This window comes from Lichenostomus cassidix, chromosome 2 (assembly GCF_008360975.1).
Source record: "Lichenostomus cassidix isolate B80296 chromosome 2, HeHo_3.0, whole genome shotgun sequence".
In the NCBI taxonomy this organism is placed as follows: Eukaryota; Metazoa; Chordata; class Aves; order Passeriformes; family Meliphagidae; genus Lichenostomus; species Lichenostomus cassidix.
In genome coordinates, this window is record NC_139482.1 from 23,809,678 (window position 1) to 23,830,377 (window position 20,700).

The 20,700-nt window shown below is 43.5% G+C and overlaps 1 protein-coding gene across 3 annotated transcripts in view; it reads left to right on the forward strand.

Annotated features, from left to right (window-relative positions):
• The first annotated feature begins 30 nt into the window (after positions 1-30).
• LOC146440979 (putative acyl-CoA dehydrogenase 6) overlaps positions 31-20,700 on the forward strand; it is an 88,703-nt gene continuing 68,033 nt past the window's right edge. The window contains exons 1-3 of one of the 3 annotated variants that reach the window (XM_085050730.1): positions 83-222; positions 1,137-1,193; positions 20,283-20,403. In XM_085050730.1, coding sequence (XP_084906856.1) covers positions 1,176-1,193; positions 20,283-20,403 — 139 coding nt within the window. In that variant the 5' untranslated portion in view covers positions 83-222; positions 1,137-1,175. Of the gene's footprint in view, positions 223-1,136; positions 1,194-20,282; positions 20,404-20,700 lie in introns of all 3 variants that reach the window. The other 2 variants (XM_085050732.1, XM_085050729.1) reach the window with 2 other exon arrangements.

A 20,700-nucleotide genomic window follows, 5' to 3' on the forward strand; every position in this document is an offset into this window, starting at 1 on the left:
CGGGGCGGGCCGGGGCGGGGCAGGGGCTGCCGGGGCGACCCGGGCTGGTTGCGGGGCACGGCGGCCCGGCCTGTATCTGGCAGCGGGAGCGGCCTGGCCATGGCGCTGCGGGGCACGGGGCGCTGGGCGCGCCTGGGCTCGGCGCTGCGCGGCTGTAGCTCGGTGCCGCGGGACGCCGGGGACACCCCGCAGCACCGCGACCTGCGGGAGGCCCTCAGGAAGGTACCGAGCGGGGACCGGGGAGCGGCGGGACCGCGGGACACCCGGCCGCGCCGCCCCGTGCCGGGAGCGAAGCGGGGCAAGGCAGCGAGCCGACAGAACGGCTCGGGGTGTGCTTGGATAAGTAAACTTCCCCCTGCCGACGCCAGAACGGAGCCGTGTGCTCGCTGCCCATGACCCTTGGGTGGCAGAGCCTGCCCTGGCCCTGGCGGAGCGGGGGTCGGTCCTGCAGAGCGGAGCCCCCGGCACTGCGCCCGTTCTAGCGGCGCACGGATGGACACAGAATGGAAGCTTCCTGCAGAGCTAAGTCATAAATCGAGAGAAACGGGGCGCTTCTGGTAACACAGCGTGTAAATTGAATGCCAAATGGCAACCTGCAAGTATCAGTAGTGCTGGCGAATTCCATGTACTCCCGTCAGCGAGGTCGGTGTCACCTGCAGGGCACCGTGGTGCTGCTAAGAGCACCTTCCAAAGCCAGAGAATCAGCCACTTTGGCTGTAGGGAGCCCTGGTATTTGTCCACTGTGGGGCCGAGCAGCGGTGGGAAAGAGACCTCGACCTTTAAACTGTGAACCGCCGAGAAAAGTGCTGAAGTCCAGTACCTGCTGCAAGGGCTAAACAGCATTATTGTGGCAACCACATTAGAGCAAACATACAATTGGTTCAGAAGAAGGTGTTAGGGAATGTAAGGACTTACCTCAGATTGACCCATTGGTAAGTTTCTAAATTCTAGCGGGCTGTGCGGTTCTCTGCTGTAGTTTAAAAACACTATGCTCTGGATTGCCAGATATTGACTTTTTTACATGAGTTTGGAGCTATGCTGTCCTGTCTTTACTGGATGCTTTTAAAAATTACTTGCAGAATTTTGTAGTTCTGTGGATAAACTTTAATTTTTTCCAAATTTCACCTCTTCTTCAGTTCATTGTGGACAAACGGTAGTGGAGTTCCTTCTGAGTAATGCGACATTTACCTCAGGTTTGTTTTGTTTAGGCATTGACTTTCACGCTTCCAGTGTTAAAATATCCCAAACCCAATGTAGTTAATCAGGTTTTCTATCACTGAGATCTGTTATCATTGAGCTTTGGGAGAAGGGCATGCATCTTCTGTGTTATAAAAAAGAAATCCGAGCAAGAAGGGTAAGAGATGCATGACCTGTCAGTTTCTTAGTAAATTAGTTTCATTAGCCTAAATTCTTGGAGTCTTTTACGAAGCAGAAAAAAGTTGCTACAGAAAGAAGCAGTAGAAGAAGCTGGAAATGAATCCTTCTCTCTCACGTGGATTACTAGTATAGAATTTTGTAGCTAATACCATTGTGTCACATTTGTGCTTATTCTGTCTGGAGAGAGCCATCATATATCTGAATATCTGCAGAGCTATCTGCCCAGTGAACTTGTTCCCTGGCACACTGCCCCTCATTACCTGACCCAGCACTACAGCTATAAAAAAATCAGTGTCCTGAAACACAGAGGGCAAAACTAGACCCTGTGAAGGCAGTGATGTGGAAGATTTTAAAAGTCCCGCTTCTTTGTCATGGATAGGTTGACACATTGTTTTGTATCTCGAGTATTTGCAGGTGTGTATTTATTGAGGGCAGGGGAAGTAGTTATATTAGTGTCTGAGGAGCAGTGTTTGTTGCTCTACTGTGTGACACAATGCTTTTCTTTACAAAAACTTTTCCCTCCCTTGTTTTTGTGCCCCCCATACCTGTTGAAGTGCAGGTAACACTGTGCTTTACCTCGCCGGATTTCAGTGCAGATAATTGCATCATGGCCTGAGAGGTAATGAGAGCTACACTTATCACATAAAGAGCTGTGATGAATATATTGTAGAATAAGTCGTAGCAGGCAATATAAACCCGATTTTTTTCATTGTCCTGAATTTTACAAGATGCTTATGTAGCATTTATTTTAGATTTGATCTGATCATATTGGAAAAAAAGAAAAATCACTATTTATGCCAAACCCAATCTGATGTTGCTCACACAAAACTTCTAGAAATCAATATTTGTTTTGGCTTGAGTTAAGCCTGTCCCCAGTGACTTTAGGATAAACTGAAAAGTAAAATCTTTGGGAGACAATTCAGTATCTGCAACACATTTTAAGTATACCTGTTATGTATCCTGGGGCACCCTTTCCACTAGCTAAATCCAGATGCAACTACCAGAGAAATCAGAGAAATGAGCAGTGCAATTCCATGAGTGAGAATTGGGGGGGGGGGGGGGTTGTTTGTTTGCTTCCATTAATTTTATTTTTTAGTGTATTAAGTTAACATACTTTAAATTATCTGTAATTTCCCAATTGTTCTGAGCAGGATGAGGAAGAGACTCTTATAATTCCAGGGGGCTGTTTTTAGCATGGGTATTGAAATAATCGTGTGAGTGGTTTCCTTTATAACTTTATAGGTCACCACCCTTCCTCTTGGAAACTGAAAACGTAACTTTTCCTTAACCTGTTGAACAATGCTTGCAGTACACTGATATCCTACAGCTTGCTTCAGTAATTATAATTGGTTTGAAGGAAAAAGATTCAACTTATTCTGCTGTGTATGTGTAGCAGTATTCATATACATACAGAATGTATATGCGCTGTCTATTTTTCTTTTTCTCTTTGGGAAATGGGGAAATTTGGCCTATATTTTGCTACAGTTGCATGTAATGTAAATGGCATTTCTTTTAATGCCCAGTAGTGACTGGGTCTAGTTACATTGTGTTGTGTGTCTGTAGGATGAGGATTTCCCCCGTGACAATGAGACTCCACTAAAGGACGCTGCAACCTATTTGCCACTCTTGGCTTGAGTTTGTCATGAGTTTCTGTTTATTAATATATGTATTTTTGCAGGAGTTAATGTCTCTTCATGTTGGAGCATGCAGGATCTGAATTTGATATTGACCTTTGCTTTAACTTTCTGGTAAATTTTCTGTAAATTTTCTATCAAAGTAATATGGGTCTTTCTGACTACCTGCAAAATAATGAAGGGTGACTAGTATTAACACTGAAGCACCTTGGATGGAGTTGGTTTATTTATCTTTGTAAGAAAACATAAGCCCCTGTCATAGAACAGTAGTAGTAGTAGTTTGTTGGTATTACATATAAATCACTTAAATGTTAGTTTCTTACTAAGTTGGAACAAAAAAACCACAGAGCTGAATCTGAAAAATACATGCCTGGCACCTGTAATTTTAAAACCTAATTTATTATGCACCTGAGTTAAAAGCTTCAGGAAGAAAACAGATATGACACTGGTAAGGCTCACAGATTCTGCACTGACTGCCCTTCGTCTAAGGAAAGCAAAATGTATTCCCAGATTCTGGGGTATTTGTCATCTTGCATCTGACAGAAACATCACACAAACATTTAGGGGTTAATTCTCTTACTGGTGCCAAGAGTTTTTGGTAGCAATTTGTCAGAGAGGAAATCTTCATAATTGAATTTTGTTGTTACTGGAAGAGACAGCTGGGGTATACCACTGCAGTATGAGAGACAATCAAGTACACCACTAGTGCCTTTAATTTGGTGAAGGAGAGCAGGAGAGAAAAAAAGAAAAGAAAGAGCTTCAGCATATTCAAGCAACCTCTGTAAAAAGCTTTTTCTGATAATAGGAAAAAATTCACTTACTGTACAAATGCTTCATTGTGTAGGAAAAGTGCAAGAAAGGCAATTTTGTAATCAGTGCTCCTATTTGTTACTTGGTATCAGAGTAGTGGGTACATCTGAGTTGCAGTTGTTTTGTCCTAACACTGGATTTTTTTCCTGCCCCATATTAGCATTGGGACAAATTTCCACTGTGTCTAGTTAGACTTTTCAATGAGCATTTTTTAGTAGAACTGTGCCTAGGGGATTTTTTTTTTTTTTGTCTCAGGTCTAGCTATTATCTTGTTTTATCATTGCCACATTTGATTAGGCAATACAGTTATGCACTTCTGGCTATTGAAATTATGTCTTAATGAACAATTTATGACTGAGAAAACACCTGGGGTTGATACAGGTTTTGCCTGTCGGTTCAGATGGGATGGTGTGTGCTGCAGTGAGATGACTAGTTTTGTTTCTACAGGGATGTAACCTAGAGTCAGAAGGAGGACCCAAACCCCAAAGACCTAGCCCCTGGTGGACATTACACTGTATCTCAATTCAGCATCTCTGTGCTGGAAAGTATGAGTTGCAGGAGCAAAAAAAGATGGTCACTTGTTCAGTTCTGTATTGCTTTCACAACTCAGTACAAGTAGCTTGGATACTATACCAGTGGCCAGAGCCCCCAGTCATCAAAAAGGCTTGTCCAAGATCAGTGCCTAGATTGGCACAGCAAACATTTTTGATTTTGTAGGACTACCCTGGTTTAAAAACATCTACCCTCAGATCCTAGGAATAGCTGTGTCCTCAGCACTTGCTTTTTCACAGATTTTGGGATCCTCCCTTTTCTGCCATACCCTTGGATAGGGCAGTTGAGGGGGTTGTGCTTGTGAGTGTGCGGGGACTGCCACGACACTCAGATCTGCACAGGAGGGATTTGTCTTTGAAACTGTCTTTGGAAAAAGGACATAGGGAGGGAATAGTTGTTGGCTGGGATCACGTGTGTTCCTCCCCATCTGGAGCTGCCTTCTAGCATCTCCTTCCTCAGGAAGTGGTTAAGTGGGGCTCAGCTCCAGGGTGGTGGACTAAACCTTTCGTTTTCTTAGTATGGTGATGATGTGTGCCCTCTGCTTCAGCAATGGGGCTTCCAGATGTGCCAGCAGCTGCATAGGGTGGAGGGCAGCACATGCTTCTGCAATCCTTTGCAGACTTGTAGCATTTTAAACCTTTAGTAAGTGTTGGCAAAAACTTTGTGGTTGATTCAGGGTTTGGATTTTTTAGTTTCGTGAAATAAAAACTGTAGTCAGAGGTATGGGAACAAAACATAATCAGTATTCAAATTTCTGAACCTGTAATCAGCTTTGCTTTATCTGGTAGGTATGTTGCAAGGGACTGTGTTGCAATGAAAAGCAAGAAACACAATGATTTAAACAGAAGCCTGTCTAGATACTGACAAATGAATAGACCAGGCAAAAGTGCAGAATACTTATAAAGTGCATACTTTTAATCCATGGAAAATTACATTTCGTAAAAATAGAATAGGACAGGTATATTTTATTACACAATGAGAAGCTGCCAACTCTTACATTATAGAGTTTTTCCCTCCTCTATTTTCGTCCCCCGAGAAAGGGAAAATTTAATTTAGTAGCAGTTTGTTCCTGTATTTGGTGATCACTGCAGTTTTTGGTACACAGTGCAGTAGCAGATTGCAGATTACTTTGTTGCCTGTGGTACATCTTAATTGAAGGTACAAAAAGGAATTGTGGTTTTCTAATTAATCAGTTTAAAATACATGTATTTCCCATTTTAGCCTTATAATTTCCAGCTATTAGGAAAATTTTCTGGGTTTTTTTCCTTATATTAGCCTACTGAATATTGGTTTAAAATCTGCTGGAAGCTTCTCTGGAAGCTCAGCTCTGGCTAAACCTATGTGTGACAGCTTTGGGGAAACAATTCTCTTTTTTCTTCTTAGTCATATATTCTGGCTGGCTTGAAGAGTCCTTTTCATCCAGTTGTATTTTTTCTCTGTGTGGGCTACATCTTATCCTGCAGGCACCATGTAGAGCAGTTGGCTTCTGCACATTAAATGTAAAAAAAGCTTAAGTCAAAATTACTTCATTTTCATTCTTTATTTTAATTATCAGGATAGTCTGCTTTTAGGACTTTATTTTCTGCCGCATGTTTTTCACAGGGTCATGAAATGGATGTCTACTTTTAAACTGAACTTTTTCAGTTCAACCCCATACCATTGTGGAAAATGTTTTCTTGGCTTGTTTCCAGAAACAGTCTGATGACAGCTCAGAATATGGAAGTTTCCATGTCATCATTGATGCCCAGCTCCCAAATCCCATATGCAAACAGGGCAAATTCTTCATTGCCAACTCTTGTAGACAGTCATTTGCCCAGGTGCGTCACATCATATGTTTGGCAGGGTAGTCAACTGGAAATATTGAGTAAGACGTGCATATTGTATCCAAATGCCAAATCTTCTTATGTTGTGGGCAAGGGGAGAGTTGTCTGTAAAGCAGAGACATGTTTTGGTGGCATCTGGGACATTTGCTGCCTTGACAGGGCCCCTTGCATAGCAGTGAGTCGTATTTTACACAGATCTCCTTGGTCAGCTGCTAACTAATAATAATGTATGTTTTTGTAAGAGGAGTGAGGGCTATCCCCCTTGTATCAATTAATATTAAAAAAATTAAAAACAACCAAAAAATACCCCAAACAAACCCCCAAAAACCACCCACAAAAAACCAATCCCCAGAAAGCAGTCCTACAAAACTTCCTGGAGACCTTTGCCCTGTGCTGGTGATGCATCCTGAAAGAGGAAGCAGTAGGCTGAAACTTTGCTCTCTAGATCACTGCAGACTACAGGCAAGCTCGTCATACTGGATTTTGCTTGCCAGAAGAAATAACTTTGTATGAGCGGGAAAGGTTAGCACTGCAGGGAACATTTTCTGGCTTCTGTGTGGTTAAATCGTATTTCTTTAATGGGGTTATTTTTATCCTGTTGTGGTGTTTTAAGTCACATACTGCCTCTACTTCTGCCCCCGATGTCATCACAGACTGAATGATTGCCTAATTCTGTACTGAATGTGTTTCCACACCTCAGCCTCCTTCCCTGTGCCCTTTCCCTACCTTTCTGAAGAGTATTACTGGGAAAGGATTGCCCATCAAACTTTATTTAGGGCTTTGAAAGAGTCATGAGGAAGTCAAGGAAGGCTGTGACATCCAAGCCCAGGAGTGAGAAGAAATGAGTAATATACTCTGAGAAACTCATTCAGGTGTGCTTGGGATGCATGCCTTGGGGGAACCCAGATGGAGACCAACATGTGGGAAGTGCGCAGTTGTTCTTTGGACTTAAGACTTTTTTTCTGCCACATGTTTTTCATAAGGTCATGAAATGGATGTCTACTTTAAATTCAACTTTTCCGGTTCAACCCCATGTCATCATGAAAAACATTCCCCAGGCCGTCCTGGGGAGCAGCTGAGAAGACCTTCACAGGCTGCATGTGAGGCTAGCTGGGAGCTCACCAGTGGGGTCCTGGCTGCCTTGCACCCTTGGGGGTGGATTTTGGTGTCCAGGTTTGGTAACACCCATGGATGGTCTGTTGCGGCCCAAGCAGCTGAGATAGAGCTCAGTGCCCTTGAGAATGTGGAGGATTGGGATGAAATGGGAGAAGTGCCAGAAGAAAGTGAAGAAGAAATGGATTATCCCAACAACCTCCCAGAAAAGTATTACAGATAGTATGAGCCGTTATCTCTCCCCAACCACTCGACGCCTGCATATCTCAGTGTTAGACATTGGTAAATTTAGACTGTAAATTACTTGTATTCACTTTTCTATTTGTTCTGAAAACTTGTAAACCCACCCAGTTATGTACCCTTATAACCTGTTGCAGAGCCGTTGTTCTGGGCTCTTCAGATGTCTCTCCAAACTCTCCTATCCCCTATGTAATCCCCAATAAAGCTGAAGAGACCTCATCTCGTCCCCTCGCCTGAGCCGACTTCCAGAAGCCCAAATTCATCTCCTGTGTTGCTCAAAACAGCCCTTCTCCCCCCTGAAAGAACTTTCCTGTGGCATTTAAAGCACTTCTGGTCATGACTTCAGAAGTAGCCGCCACAGATGGTGCCGCCGTGTGAGGAAAGCCACACATTCCATCGTGTGAGGAAAACCACAGATTATCGTGTGAGGAACATCGTGGGAGAAGACGCTGAAACCGCGTGAAAAGAAAAAACCGGGAGAAACAGCAAAAAACCTGATTTTAAACCCCTCCGAAAAGCCGCGGCCGCGCCCGCCGCCGAGCGGAGGAGGGGAAGCCAAAACACCCGCAGCCACATTCCAGCCACGCGTGAAATTTCCACCTGAGAGCAACACCAAAACTTTCCAGCTTTGTGGGAGCCTACGCCCGATTAAAGCGAGCGTGGACGCCTGGAACGCGACCTCGCAACAACCGACTTTAATTTGCCCCTGACCTCCTCACGGAAGAGGACCCACGAGTGGTGTAAGTCCCCCGTGACATTGTGGGAGTGGGGAGAGGGAATCTCCACCCAGTGCCCCTGCAGGGCAGAGAACGAGTCTCGCTGTGGGGGGAGGGTCAGAGGAACTGTTTTGTTTTTGTTTTTTGTTTTTCGGCTTAGAAAAAGACCACCCCCCCCGCTTGGACAGCATGGGCTGCTCTTTTTCTAAAGTCGCGAATCTGAGAGGCGAGATTGAGTCCAAATTAACCACACTTTTAGTTCAGAACGAAGTTTTCTTTAAGAAAAGCCATTTAACATCTTTAATACGTTTTATTTTAAAATATTGTCCCCCCGAAAACCCACAAGACATCCTTTCAGGGGATTTCTGGGACGAACTGTCTGAGAAAATCTCTTTTCAATGCCGTTTACATGAAAAATTAGCCCTCCGATTGTACCCCCTGGTCTCCAAAATTCACAGTTTAGTAACTGCTGCTGAAAAGCTTTCTTTCCCCAGTTCCCCTTTTTTATCCCAACACCCTTCTCCTTACCCCTCTATCCTAAAAGGAGCGAGAAATCCCCAGGTAAAACGTAAAAATACGCCCAGAGGCTGCCTGCGCTGGGACCCGCGGGTTTCTCTTTCTCTCCGAACCCCAGACAGAGACTGCAGCTCTGTTTCAACTCCTCCCTCAACCCCTCTTACCCCTAATCCGCGCTTTCCCCGATCTCGGAAAAATAAACCCAGGTCCGCGCCAAAAAACGCTGAAAAATACACCCCAAACCGCGCTGAATCCACACAAAGCAATCATGGACACGATCATGCCGGTGTCCGTGGGCGTGCCCGACGTTCCCCTTCCCAGCATTCGTCGCAAGCATCTTCTTCCCAGCATTCCCCTTCCTCCTCTCCTTCCGCCCAATCGCGTCATGACTTCCTCCTATCTACTCCTCCGTGTTTACCCGCAAAAACCTCCCGCGGCTTTCGCCGCGGGAACAGAACCCACTCCTACCATGATCTCACTCCCTCCTCCCTCTCCCTAGATCCACCCCCTTCACTCCCTCTCCCAGCCCTGTCCACCGCCTCCTCCATAACGCCAGAGGGGCGGTCCGAACCCCGACAAAACACCTCCGGAGAAATCCTACATGGGCGCCGCCATCTTGACAGGAACTCCAGCATGTCAACATCCGGGGATCAAACCCTCATAGCTGCGCCCGCCCGGAGGCGGAAAAAGCAGCCACCTCCTTCACCCCAACACCCCTCTCAATCCCAACTCTCTCCTAATTCTAACCACAGTTCCCCCAGTCCCTCACCACCCCCGATGAGCATCCACAGAGGCAACACACAAGCTGTCACTTGGTTCCCAATTCCACATTCTGTGAGAGAAAAAGTTTTAAAAGCTGCAAAAAATTTTAGCCAAAATTCAACCTATTTTAACTCATATTTAGATTCAATACTCCAATCAGAAACCCGTTGTCCAGTGGACATTCGAAGCATTATATCAGTGCTATTAACACCAGCACAAATGACACTCTGGGAATCACATTTTAAACGGAGGGTCCAATCTCTTTTAACAAATTATAAAACAAACCCCAACTTGCAACACCTGACAATGTCAATTCTCATTGGATCAGAAGAAGGATTTAATAATCCGATTGAACAAGTGAAAATCATTACAAAATCAATTCAATTAGATTTAATAACAGCAGCACTTCATGCCTTAAAAGCTGTTCCTTCAAAACCAGAAACCTTAGTACCTTTCATGTATATTAAACAAAGCCAAACTGAATTATTTACTGATTTCATTGACAGACTCACAGCAGCCATTGAAAAACAATTTAAAAATCCTGAACAGCAAGAAGAAGTTATAATTCAAACAGCCTCTGTGAATGCAAATCCCAGATGCAGACAAATCATCTCTTCTTTACCCCCAAGCACAGAAATTACCTTATCATTACTGATCGAAGCCTGTTCCCGTCCATCTCTTGAACCCCCTGTCCGAGTACCACAATTCCCTAAAGCCTATACTTCCCGACCCCAATCCCATTCCAATCCACAACCACATTATACTTGCCACAAATGTGGCCAACCTGGCCATTTGGCAAGAAACTGTCCCAATATTTCCCTCTCACGTTCTTCTCCTTTTCCTCCGAGAACACCTGTGGAATCCCACCCTGGAACCCCAAACACCTCGCGCCCTGCGTCACAACAATCTACACCTCAAATCGCCAGAAAACCCTCCATTCGTTTTAATCCAACCGCAAATGAGTCAGCAAAAAACTAAATTATGAACGCGAACACTCACCGCGTGCAGAAAAAAATAGTGAGACCAGAGAACTGAACTGGACATCGGATTCAGACACCGATGATGACACGTTCCAGCATTTGCTGCCAACAGACCCTGACCAAGGACATGCAACATCTGTATTCTGGTCTGAAAACCTGGCAAAATCTCGTCCTTTGCTGACAGCATCCTTAACACTAAATGAAAAGACAATTACTCTTACTGAACTGGTGAACTCTAGAGCAGACATCACCATCATTGCACGCCGAGATTGGCCTTCCCAATGGCCTCTCACTGATTCCACCACACCCATTATGGGAGTGGGAGGGAATGCACAGGCACGTCGAAGTGCCCAAACAGTTGTTTGTGTAAATGTAGAAGGAGCAAAAGGCACTGTCCGTCCCTTTGTGGCGGACCTCTCATACAGTCTGTGGGGGAGAGATTTGCTCTGCCAATGGGGAGCAAAAATTATCATTCCATCTCCTAAAGAGCAGGTTTTTTCCACCGGGGCTGTGGTGGAGGGCGCTATCCCACGTCTTAATTGGCTGAAAGAAGAACCTGTGTGGATTGATCCATGGCCCCTGCCCCTTGAAAAATTGAAAGCCCTCAAAACCCTAGTGGCAGAGCAACTTGCAAAAGGACGAATTGTTCCTTCAACAAGCCCGTGGAACTCTCCAATCTTTGTTATCAGAAAACCTGGTAAGGACGAATGGAGACTTCTCCATGACCTTCGAGAAATTAACAAGGCCATGGAGGACATGGGATCTCTCCAACCCGGATTACCATCTCCGGCCCTTTTACCCTCAGACTGGAAATTGGCTGTCCTTGATCTGAAAGATGCTTTCTTTAGCATTCCACTCCACCCTGCAGATCAAGCCAAATTTGCATTTTCAGTGCCTTCTCTGAACAACTCAGAACCACTCCAAAGGTTTCAGTGGACTGTTCTCCCTCAGGGGATGAAAAACTCACCTGCAATTTGTCAGCAATATATTGCACGAGTTCTCGCCCCTGTGAGACGACAGTTTCCTGAAGTCCGCATTCTGCATTACATGGATGACATTCTGGTGTGTGCTCCAACAAGCCCAGAAGTTGAAAAAGTGCTCACAATCGTTTCACATGTTTTCACAAAAGCAGGTTTTGATATAAGACCAGACAAAATCCAAAAAACAACACCAGTGAAATACCTGGGTTGTACCATTCATGATCGTACTATCCGTCCTCAATGTTTGAAAATTGGAAACCTTCCACGCACATTGCGTGATTTACATCAACTGTGTGGCTCCGTTAATTGGGTAAGGCCTCTCCTGGGTATCACAACCGAGGAAATGGCCCCCCTTTTCAACTGTTTAATCGGAGGGGGGGAGCTAGACTCCCCAAGAGAATTAACACCAGAAGCTGTGGATGCACTGAGAAAGGTGGAAAAGGCCATATCGGAAAGGCAAGCCCACCGATATGACCCAAACCTACCTTTTGAGCTTGTGGTCCTGGGGGAAGGCCGGTACATCCACGGGTTAATTTACCAGTGGAGTGTAGACCGTCCTGATCCACTCCTTATCATCGAGTGGATCTTCCTCCCCCACCAGTTGGCGAAGACGTTAACTACCCGAGATGAATGTGTATCTAAAGTGATCAAAAAGGGTAGGTTAAGGCTCCGTGCCTTGGCAGGTCAGGACTTTGTTTTCATACGTGTGCCTTACAAAGCTGAACAATTGGATTTTGAAATGCAATTCAATGAACCTCTGCAAATGGCTCTCGAAGGGTTCTCTGGCCAAATAACATCAAGCCATCAAAAACACAAACTTCTAAGTACAGCATTTAATTGGTTTGAAAAACCAAAACTGTCACAAAAACCGATTCCCAACGCCTTGACTGTATTTACAGATGGCTCAGGCACTTCCAAAAAGTCTGTTATGACTTGGAGGAACCCCGCCACAGGACAGTGGGAGTCCGATGTGCAAGTAATCGAGGGGTCCCCACAAGTTGCCGAGCTTGCTGCAGTGGTGAGATTGTTTGAAAAATTTAAAGAACCTGTCAATGTTGTCACAGACTCTGCCTATGTGGCAGGAGTGACATTGAGAGCAGAAAATTCGGTCCTGAAACAAATTGATAATCCGAAAATCTTTTCTTTACTCCTGAGGCTTGTGACAGCCTTGTCCCACCGAGAGCATCCCTATTTTGTGATGCATGTAAGGTCACACTCCGACCTGCCAGGACCCATCGCCGATGGAAACAGTAGGGCTGATCAATTGGCAGCTTCTGCCCTGAAACCGAATACGCCAGACCACTTTAGCCAGGCAAAGTTGAGCCATCAATTTTTCCATCAAAATGCTCACGCCTTGGCCAGGCTATTCGGAATCTCTCGAGAACAAGCAAGAGCAATAACTAGGGCATGCCCTAACTGTTCCACCGACGATCTGCCCACTTACCCTATGGGTGTTAACCCTCGAGGAACTGAGAGTTGTCAAGTGTGGCAAACCGACATCACACATGTTTCCGAATTTGGACGATTAAAATACGTCCATGTGTCAATGGACACCTTTTCAGGAGCAATGTTTGCATCAGCCCACTCTGGGGAGAAAACAACAGACTGTATCAGGCATCTCACCCAAGCATTCGCCACACTGGGCATCCCGGGGCAAATCAAAACTGACAATGGCCCTGCATACTCATCCAAACGATTCAATCAATTCCTCGAAGAATGGGGGATCAGCCATGTCACCGGCATCCCTCACTCGCCGACAGGCCAAGCACTTGTCGAGAGGGCCCATCAGACCCTCAAAACAACACTTTACAGACAGCTGGGGACCACAACAGAAGTCACCACACCTCACCTCCGGTTGGCCAAGGCGCTCTATGTCATCAACTTTTTAAATGCCTCGGCCGAGGAGCCCATGCCGCCTATATTTAGGCACTTCATGAATGACAAGAGAGGAAAATTGAAAATACAACCACCTGTGTTGGTTCGGAATTTGGAAACTTTAAACATTGAAGGACCATTTCCCCTGGTAACCTGGGGACGTGGTTACGCGTGCGTATCCACGCCTACCGGGCCCAGGTGGGTTCCAGCAAAATGTGTCAAGCCATACACAGCTGAGGATTTCAAACTTCATCCCCCTCGAGTGAATTTCGCGAAACCAAAACAAAAATTCAAACCCAGTTGGGAACGACTTTCAATCCTCAACTGGAAACAACAGAAACAAATCAGACTCAAAGATCCCCCTTTAGTTAAAATACCTCTTGAATCATACATATATTCCCTAGCAAATTTTGACTTCCCGAAACCAAAAATTCTTCAGTATTGGGAAGACCCTTTGAAGTTTATAAATGTTATTTTTGTTTAATCATGTTTGTTTTGTAGGTTTCACGATGAAGGAGCTCCTGCAGATCATCATCATCCTGGATTCTATGGTTGCAACTGAAACATTCATAGTACCCCAACCAAAAGCTAACGTTTGGCGATCTCTCGCCGAGTCTCTGGGACAAAAAGGTTTGTGTCTAGGCATGGACAGAGCAGAAGATCCTATCCAGTCCTGTTTGTTGGGAATCCCACTGAAACTGAGAGAATTTCCTTTTATAAACAAATTAGTAAATAACCACTGGGGTTCGGCAGCTGCCTGGGACAATTTTGTCACAGAGTTGCCACCTCTGAAAGCAGAACCACAAGAACTTGAACTGCATGGGTCAGCCCGTGCAGATCAATGTGTCTCATTCATTGCTCCAGAAAAAATAAAATATTCACTCATCCCTGTAGACAAAAAATATTCCCCGGGAAATTGGTGTGTGACCACAGCAATTCATGGATCAGTGGGACCCGAACAACACAAACAATTGCCAAAAGGCCTCTTTTTGATTTGCGGCAACCATGCCTGGGCAGGAATCCCTGCTCATCCACGAGGAGGCCCATGTACACTCGGTAGATTGGCGACATTTACACCAGACAAACAACAGTTAATGGATTGGCTTTCTTCCTCCAAAAATTCAGTCCTTCCCAGTCAAAAACCAACATCTTTGACTGGGAAATCTGCCCAATTCAAACGTCAAAAAAGAGATCAAGGAGCAGCACAATTGGACTTGGAAAAATGTAATAGTGAAATCACAACCTGGCCCAGAAGCAAAAAATTAGCTGCAACTATTTTTCTACCGTGGACAGCCATTTACCACAACCTTGGAGAAATTGATCGTATAGAATGTTGGATAGGGAAAAATGCAAAAGCAACCTCTGAAGCCCTAAGCGAACTCCTTGCAGATGAAGAAACTTTAAAACATGCCACCCTCCAAAACAGAGCTGCGATAGATTATCTTCTGCTCCTCCCTGGCCACGGCTGTGAAGAATTTGCAGGAATGTGCTGTTTTAACTTTTCCCTACATGGGGAAAGCATTTCTGGAAAGATTCACACCATCCAATCACAAATCAAAAATCTGAAACAAGAAACAGAGACTTGGTGGGGAAAGCTGTTCCAAAGATGGGGCCTGTCCGGATGGCTTGCCTCTCTCGTGAAAACCTTGGTGTCAGTTGTTCTCATTGTCACGTTTGTTCTTTGCTGTTTGTGTATATGCAAATCTATCATTGTAAAAGCAGTTTTATCCTTTTTATTTGAAAACAAACGGGGAGATGTTGCGGCCCAAGCAGCTGAGATAGAGCTCAGTGCCCTTGAGAATGTGGAGGATTGGGATGAAATGGGAGAAGTGCCAGAAGAAAGTGAAGAAGAAATGGATTATCCCAACAACCTCCCAGAAAAGTATTACAGATAGTATGAGCCGTTATCTCTCCCCAACCACTCAACGCCTGCATATCTCAGTGTTAGACATTGGTAAATTTAGACTGTAAATTACTTGTATTCACTTTTCTATTTGTTCTAAAAACTTGTAAACCCACCCAGTTATGTACCCTTATAACCTGTTGCAGAGCCTTTGTTCTGGGCTCTTCAGATGTCTCTCCAAACTCTCCTATCCCCTATGTAATCCCCAATAAAGCTGAAGAGACCTCATCTCGTCCCCTCGCCTGAGCCGACTTCCAGAAGCCCAAATTCATCTCCTGTGTTGCTCAAAACAGCCCTTCTCCCCACTGAAAGAACTTTCCTGTGGCATTTAAAGCACTTCTGGTCATGACTTCAGAAGTAGCCGCCACAATGGTCCAAGGGTTTGACCACCTCAGCTTTGCCTTGCATCTTTCTCAAGTGCTACCTTGACCTGAGCACAGTGTTGCTACAGTGCTGCGTTCTCACTGTGCAGTCATTGCTGCTTGTGGTCTTGATTATAACTAAAGGAGAAATGTTATTTTGAAGGTTGTGGTTATTTGCTTTATTTATTGCTGGTATGGAAGGCAAAAGAATCTCTGGTCTGTTACCTCATTTTCAAGTCGTTGTTGCGCTAATGTCTAGGCATAACAAGTTAACTGTCATTAGTGGTTTGTTGTTTATTTATTTGCTTTTTACAATAAATATCCTATTAACTGTGTCATCTTTGTTATTATATTAATAGAGTTAAGTTCAATTACAGTAACTTGATTTAAAGGGAAAAAAATTGCTGCTCCTAAGATGCTGCTCCTAACTTATGTTATGCAAGTTATGTCATCAAATCATAGAATGATGGAATGGTTTGGATTGGAAGGGACCTTTAAGATCATCTATTTCCAATCCCCCTGCATGGCCAATTGATGCTGGTCACTAGATCAGGTTGCTCACAGCTCCATCCAACCTGATCTTGAACACTTCCAGGGATGGAGCATCCACTACTTCTCTGGGCAACCTGTTCCAGTATTTTACCACCCTCTGAGTGGAGAATTTCTTCCTAACATCTAATCTAATCCTGGCCCCACAAACTCAATTTGATCTTAGTACATAATACCTTTTTTCTCAGACATTTTCTCTTGCTTCTCTAGTAAATTAGTCTAATCTCAGCTGAGGTATAACTCACAGGAAACTTTAGTAAAAATCTGTGTAATTTTTAAAGAATTCTATTTATTGTTTCAAGATTTATCATCTTGCTAATAGTGTGCTGGAATATACTAACATTGTACAGTGTTATAAGGGGTACTTAGAAGTGGTATTGTGTGCAGAAGTGGTATGGCCTTTAATCTCTGAATTGCATGATAGAAGGTAAACATGCTGGTGAGTAACTAAAAGAAGTCTTTAATTGCTGTAAAGGACATCTGTACATACTCTCAGTACCCAAATCAACTCAATTACAGTTTCTACTGTTGTAGAATGCATTTATTTTACAATGCAGAATTAAATCGCAATTGCTAATGTCTCTGGGTAGCTGCTGGTACAATATCAGCACAAAATACTAAACATCATGTATTTTTGTTACTTTTCTCATTTAAATAATACACTAAGTTTCGGTGGAAAATAGTCTAAACTATGGTAATGATTTGGGGGCATAATTTTGTTGCTTTTTTTTGAAGAGAAATTAGAAATATCTATTTAAAAAAAAACCTGAATTTATGTGTCTGTCCCCTCTCTAACCCTGCCACGGCATTTCCCTAGTCCTGAGCAGGAAGCTACAGGTGCTGTTTTCACAAAACTTTGTAAAGATGATTTGTGATGAAAACACTTATTTTTCTCACCATCATTCAACTTGAAGTGAGTTTGTTGGCTTGATCCATTTCCGACTCGGCAAGTATCCACCGTACTTTTTGAAATAATTCACAGCTGATAACAGAGCTGAGGCCATTCTTTTGGAGGCTCCCCAGAGAGCAGCCTGAGCTCTTGCTGGGATGCAGGCTAAACCAAGGCTGCCTCCAGAGCCTAATCCTTTCGGTTTGCATCTTCAGTGTTCAGATGAAGTAGCCTGAGTAAAACACCAGTCCAATACATGAGACTTACTGTGCCCTTGCTGCCAGGAAAATCAGAGTTTCTGTTGTGGTTTACTGGTACTTCAGCAGGTGGGAAAGGTATACGGCTCCTTAATCAATTTTACATTCCTAATGCCACTGAGATTTGGCAAGATAGATCAGTTGGAAAGATTTCCTTTGTGGCTGGGAATATCTGTCAGATGGCATCTGTAGTATGCAGTTTCTACTGGTAAAAGTTTTAGATCTTGTTATAGTGGGCATCCTCATGATGCAAATCTAAATGCTGGCACCCATGATTTCCATGGTTCTCATGATAAAGCATATATAAATAAGCAGACCAGCTGCTCACATACTGCTGAAAGCTTGCTTCTGTGTATTTGCCAAACACTGCATGTATACCTTGTGGTTTAGGTTAAGGTGCCTACATAATATGCATCTGCAGCTCAAGTGTAAAATATTTTTGTGGGGGTACAAATGTGACGTAATTGCTGAAGCCAAGGGAAGGAACAGATCAAATGGTTAGGTACAAAGCATTATTTGACCTGTCTTCAGCAAGGTTTTAAGCAAATGTTGTGTAATTACTTGTGAACATTCAGTCGTTGCTGGCTTGAGCTTTTGAAAATACCTCTCCTTGTTTCTGTTATCTTTCCTAGGAAGGGATGACAATACCCAATAATCATTGCTGAAGCACCAGCCAGTTGAGCAGTACTGCAGTTCTGCAGCAATTTGGCTTATGTTTGTACATGGTTGTGCAAGGGAAGGTGTTCCCCAATCCACTCAGGATTGTAAAATAATGTGTGATTTTTTTGCAAGAAAATTGTGACTGAAGCATAAAAGCTTTTGACAGGACTTAATTAAATATTTGCAAAAACACAGTGAAAGGTCCAGTAGCTAAGAAGAAGCTGTGGCTATCAGTATCTGCGATATTATGTTTTTTCCTTGCATTTAGAGCCATACACGATTTCTGGTTTGTGTGGTGAAGTTGTCTTTGAGATTTTTTTTGTTGTTTTCTGCAAGGCAGATCTTGTTTTACTCAGCATGGCTCACCTGGTAATAAGTCAGCTCTGTTAAGCAATTCGAGTTTTACTCAAAGACACAGGAGCAAACAGGTTATAACCTTCAGAAATCATGTCTCAGTCATTCAGAGCCTGCTTAACTTCAAAGGTAGCTTTGTATGTAGGCAGTGAAACACTTGGCCTAGTACCAGCTACAAAACACTGTTGGTATATTCACCTCGTATTTTTGCCAAGATACATCAAAACACTGGAATAAGTTTTTATGTGTCTTCCATAATCTCTTTCAGGCATTCCCTTGGGTGTTATCCAGTGAGAATTGCCAACTGCTATTACAGCCAGAAAGGTGTTTCACCACCTTCAACATTGAGGGTCAGCGTCTTAGGATCTGAGCATATAGAATATGTCAGTATAGGAGTGAAACATGAGCTGTCCTACATAGGGTTCTGCCAAGTATTTTGTTACTATTGATCATTAAGCTTATGTTAATCAATACAAGAGAGGGATAGAGATATTAATTACCAAATAAGGTGAACATTCAGTATATGAATTTCTCAGAATTTGGTGAGAGAAGTGAGAAAATGATTTTTCTCTTACCAGCAATCAAGTGTGCTTATTTCTGTGGCCAACTGGAAGGCAGAAAGCAGCCATATATGGGCTGAAAGTCTCCAAAGAATGTGCAATAAATAGATAGTTTGGATGAAGGTTCTGCAGGGTCTCAAGAACACAGCAGTCTAGGAGGGAGAGGATTCTATTTCCAGCTCAAGAAACAGTTTGCACCACAGGACTTGTATATTTAGTGGGACGAGAAGACTAAGAGAAGCAATTCCTTGAAATAACAAATTCTCTCTTCATGAAACAGTGTAGTAGTAAAATCATGGTCACAGGTTAAAGGCATTACCTTTCTAATGGCAACTGGTGTTTATGGTGGTAGGGCTTAGTTTGGGGGAAGGATGTTTCCCATTTGGACCCCCATGGACAAGGCGTGTGGTGCATTTGGCTGCATGGCAGAGGCAGCCCTGGTTTGGGCTGCAGAGGTGGGCACAATGCAACTACCTCATGCTGGCCTGGTAGGCAGCAAGAACACACCTGCAGGCTGCCCACTTTGCTCCTTTCCCATGGGCATGAAAATCTGGGACTTTGTGGAGCAAAGCATGCAGCTCTTGTGCTCTGAAACCTGAAAGTGTGGCTGACTGTAATGGCTGTGCTCCAGATGTGCTTTGCTTGCCAAGGCTGGAAGGGAACGTGGCAGCCTGAAGAATGTAAGGGCTGCAATCAGGCAGCTTAGGACATTGACTTTTGGAAGGTGTGCAGCAGTAGCAGTAGCACAGTCAAAAGTTGCCCAGGCACTAGATTTGGGAATATTATAAATTCTGTAAGATCATACTTTTCCAGTACATGTTCTGTCAGACTTGTGGGGAAGTCTAAACACAGACTAGACATAAATGCCCCTAATGGCACAGACTTCCTTGAGATTGTTTCAAGGAACGGGAGAGGAAATTAATCTCTTCTACCTGCCTTTCTTGGTACCATGTGTGGTCATCAAGAACAGATCATCAACCTTTATTGTCAAGGTTCCTCTGAGGATAATTCAGATTTCCCTTCCTGTCACTTTCTAGAAACTGTATCCAAAAAGGTAACAAATGGTGGGGGGGAAACTGCCATTTTCATAGACCTTGGGGAGGTTTAAAGCAGCCCTGATAGCCTGTTCTAGTAGTAATTGCTGAAAGTATTATTTACATGTGCCTCATTACATTTGTTTTAATTGTTGTGTGTGAGTGGAGAATAAGGATATCTTACAGAAAGTAAGAAAATTAGTGGGCTTTCATAACTTTCCCTGTATGTTGTTTTTTCTTTTTCTTCTTATATTACAATTTTTAGGTAAAATAGTCAAAAGTTTTTGTGTCGGATGTCTGTGTTAATAACTTGTTCAATGTATTTTCCAAATCTAGATAATTGACAAGGAGATTAATCCCTTTGTGGACAAGTGGGAAGAAGAAGGACAGTTTCCAGCACACAAAGTATTTAAAATCCTAGGACAGGCTGGATTCCTTGGCGTGGATAAACCAACAGGTAGGAAAATGTATAACTCCTGACTATTAATAGTGATAGATTCAGTACATTATCTCAATTTTCTTTTGTCCCAGGTCAAAGCATGGTTGGAATTCAGTGAAAGTTTACTTATATTCCTCAGTCATATATGTGCTGGCTGCCAACTCTGCAAATACACAAAATAACATTGCTGAGTGCTTAAGCTGATATTGTTCTAAATAAAATGTTAAAACCTGTATGACTGTTATTTTAAAATTAGGGAAATGAACATCACTTCAATTTTCAACATAAAATCTGTATAATAACTTTTCCTCTGGA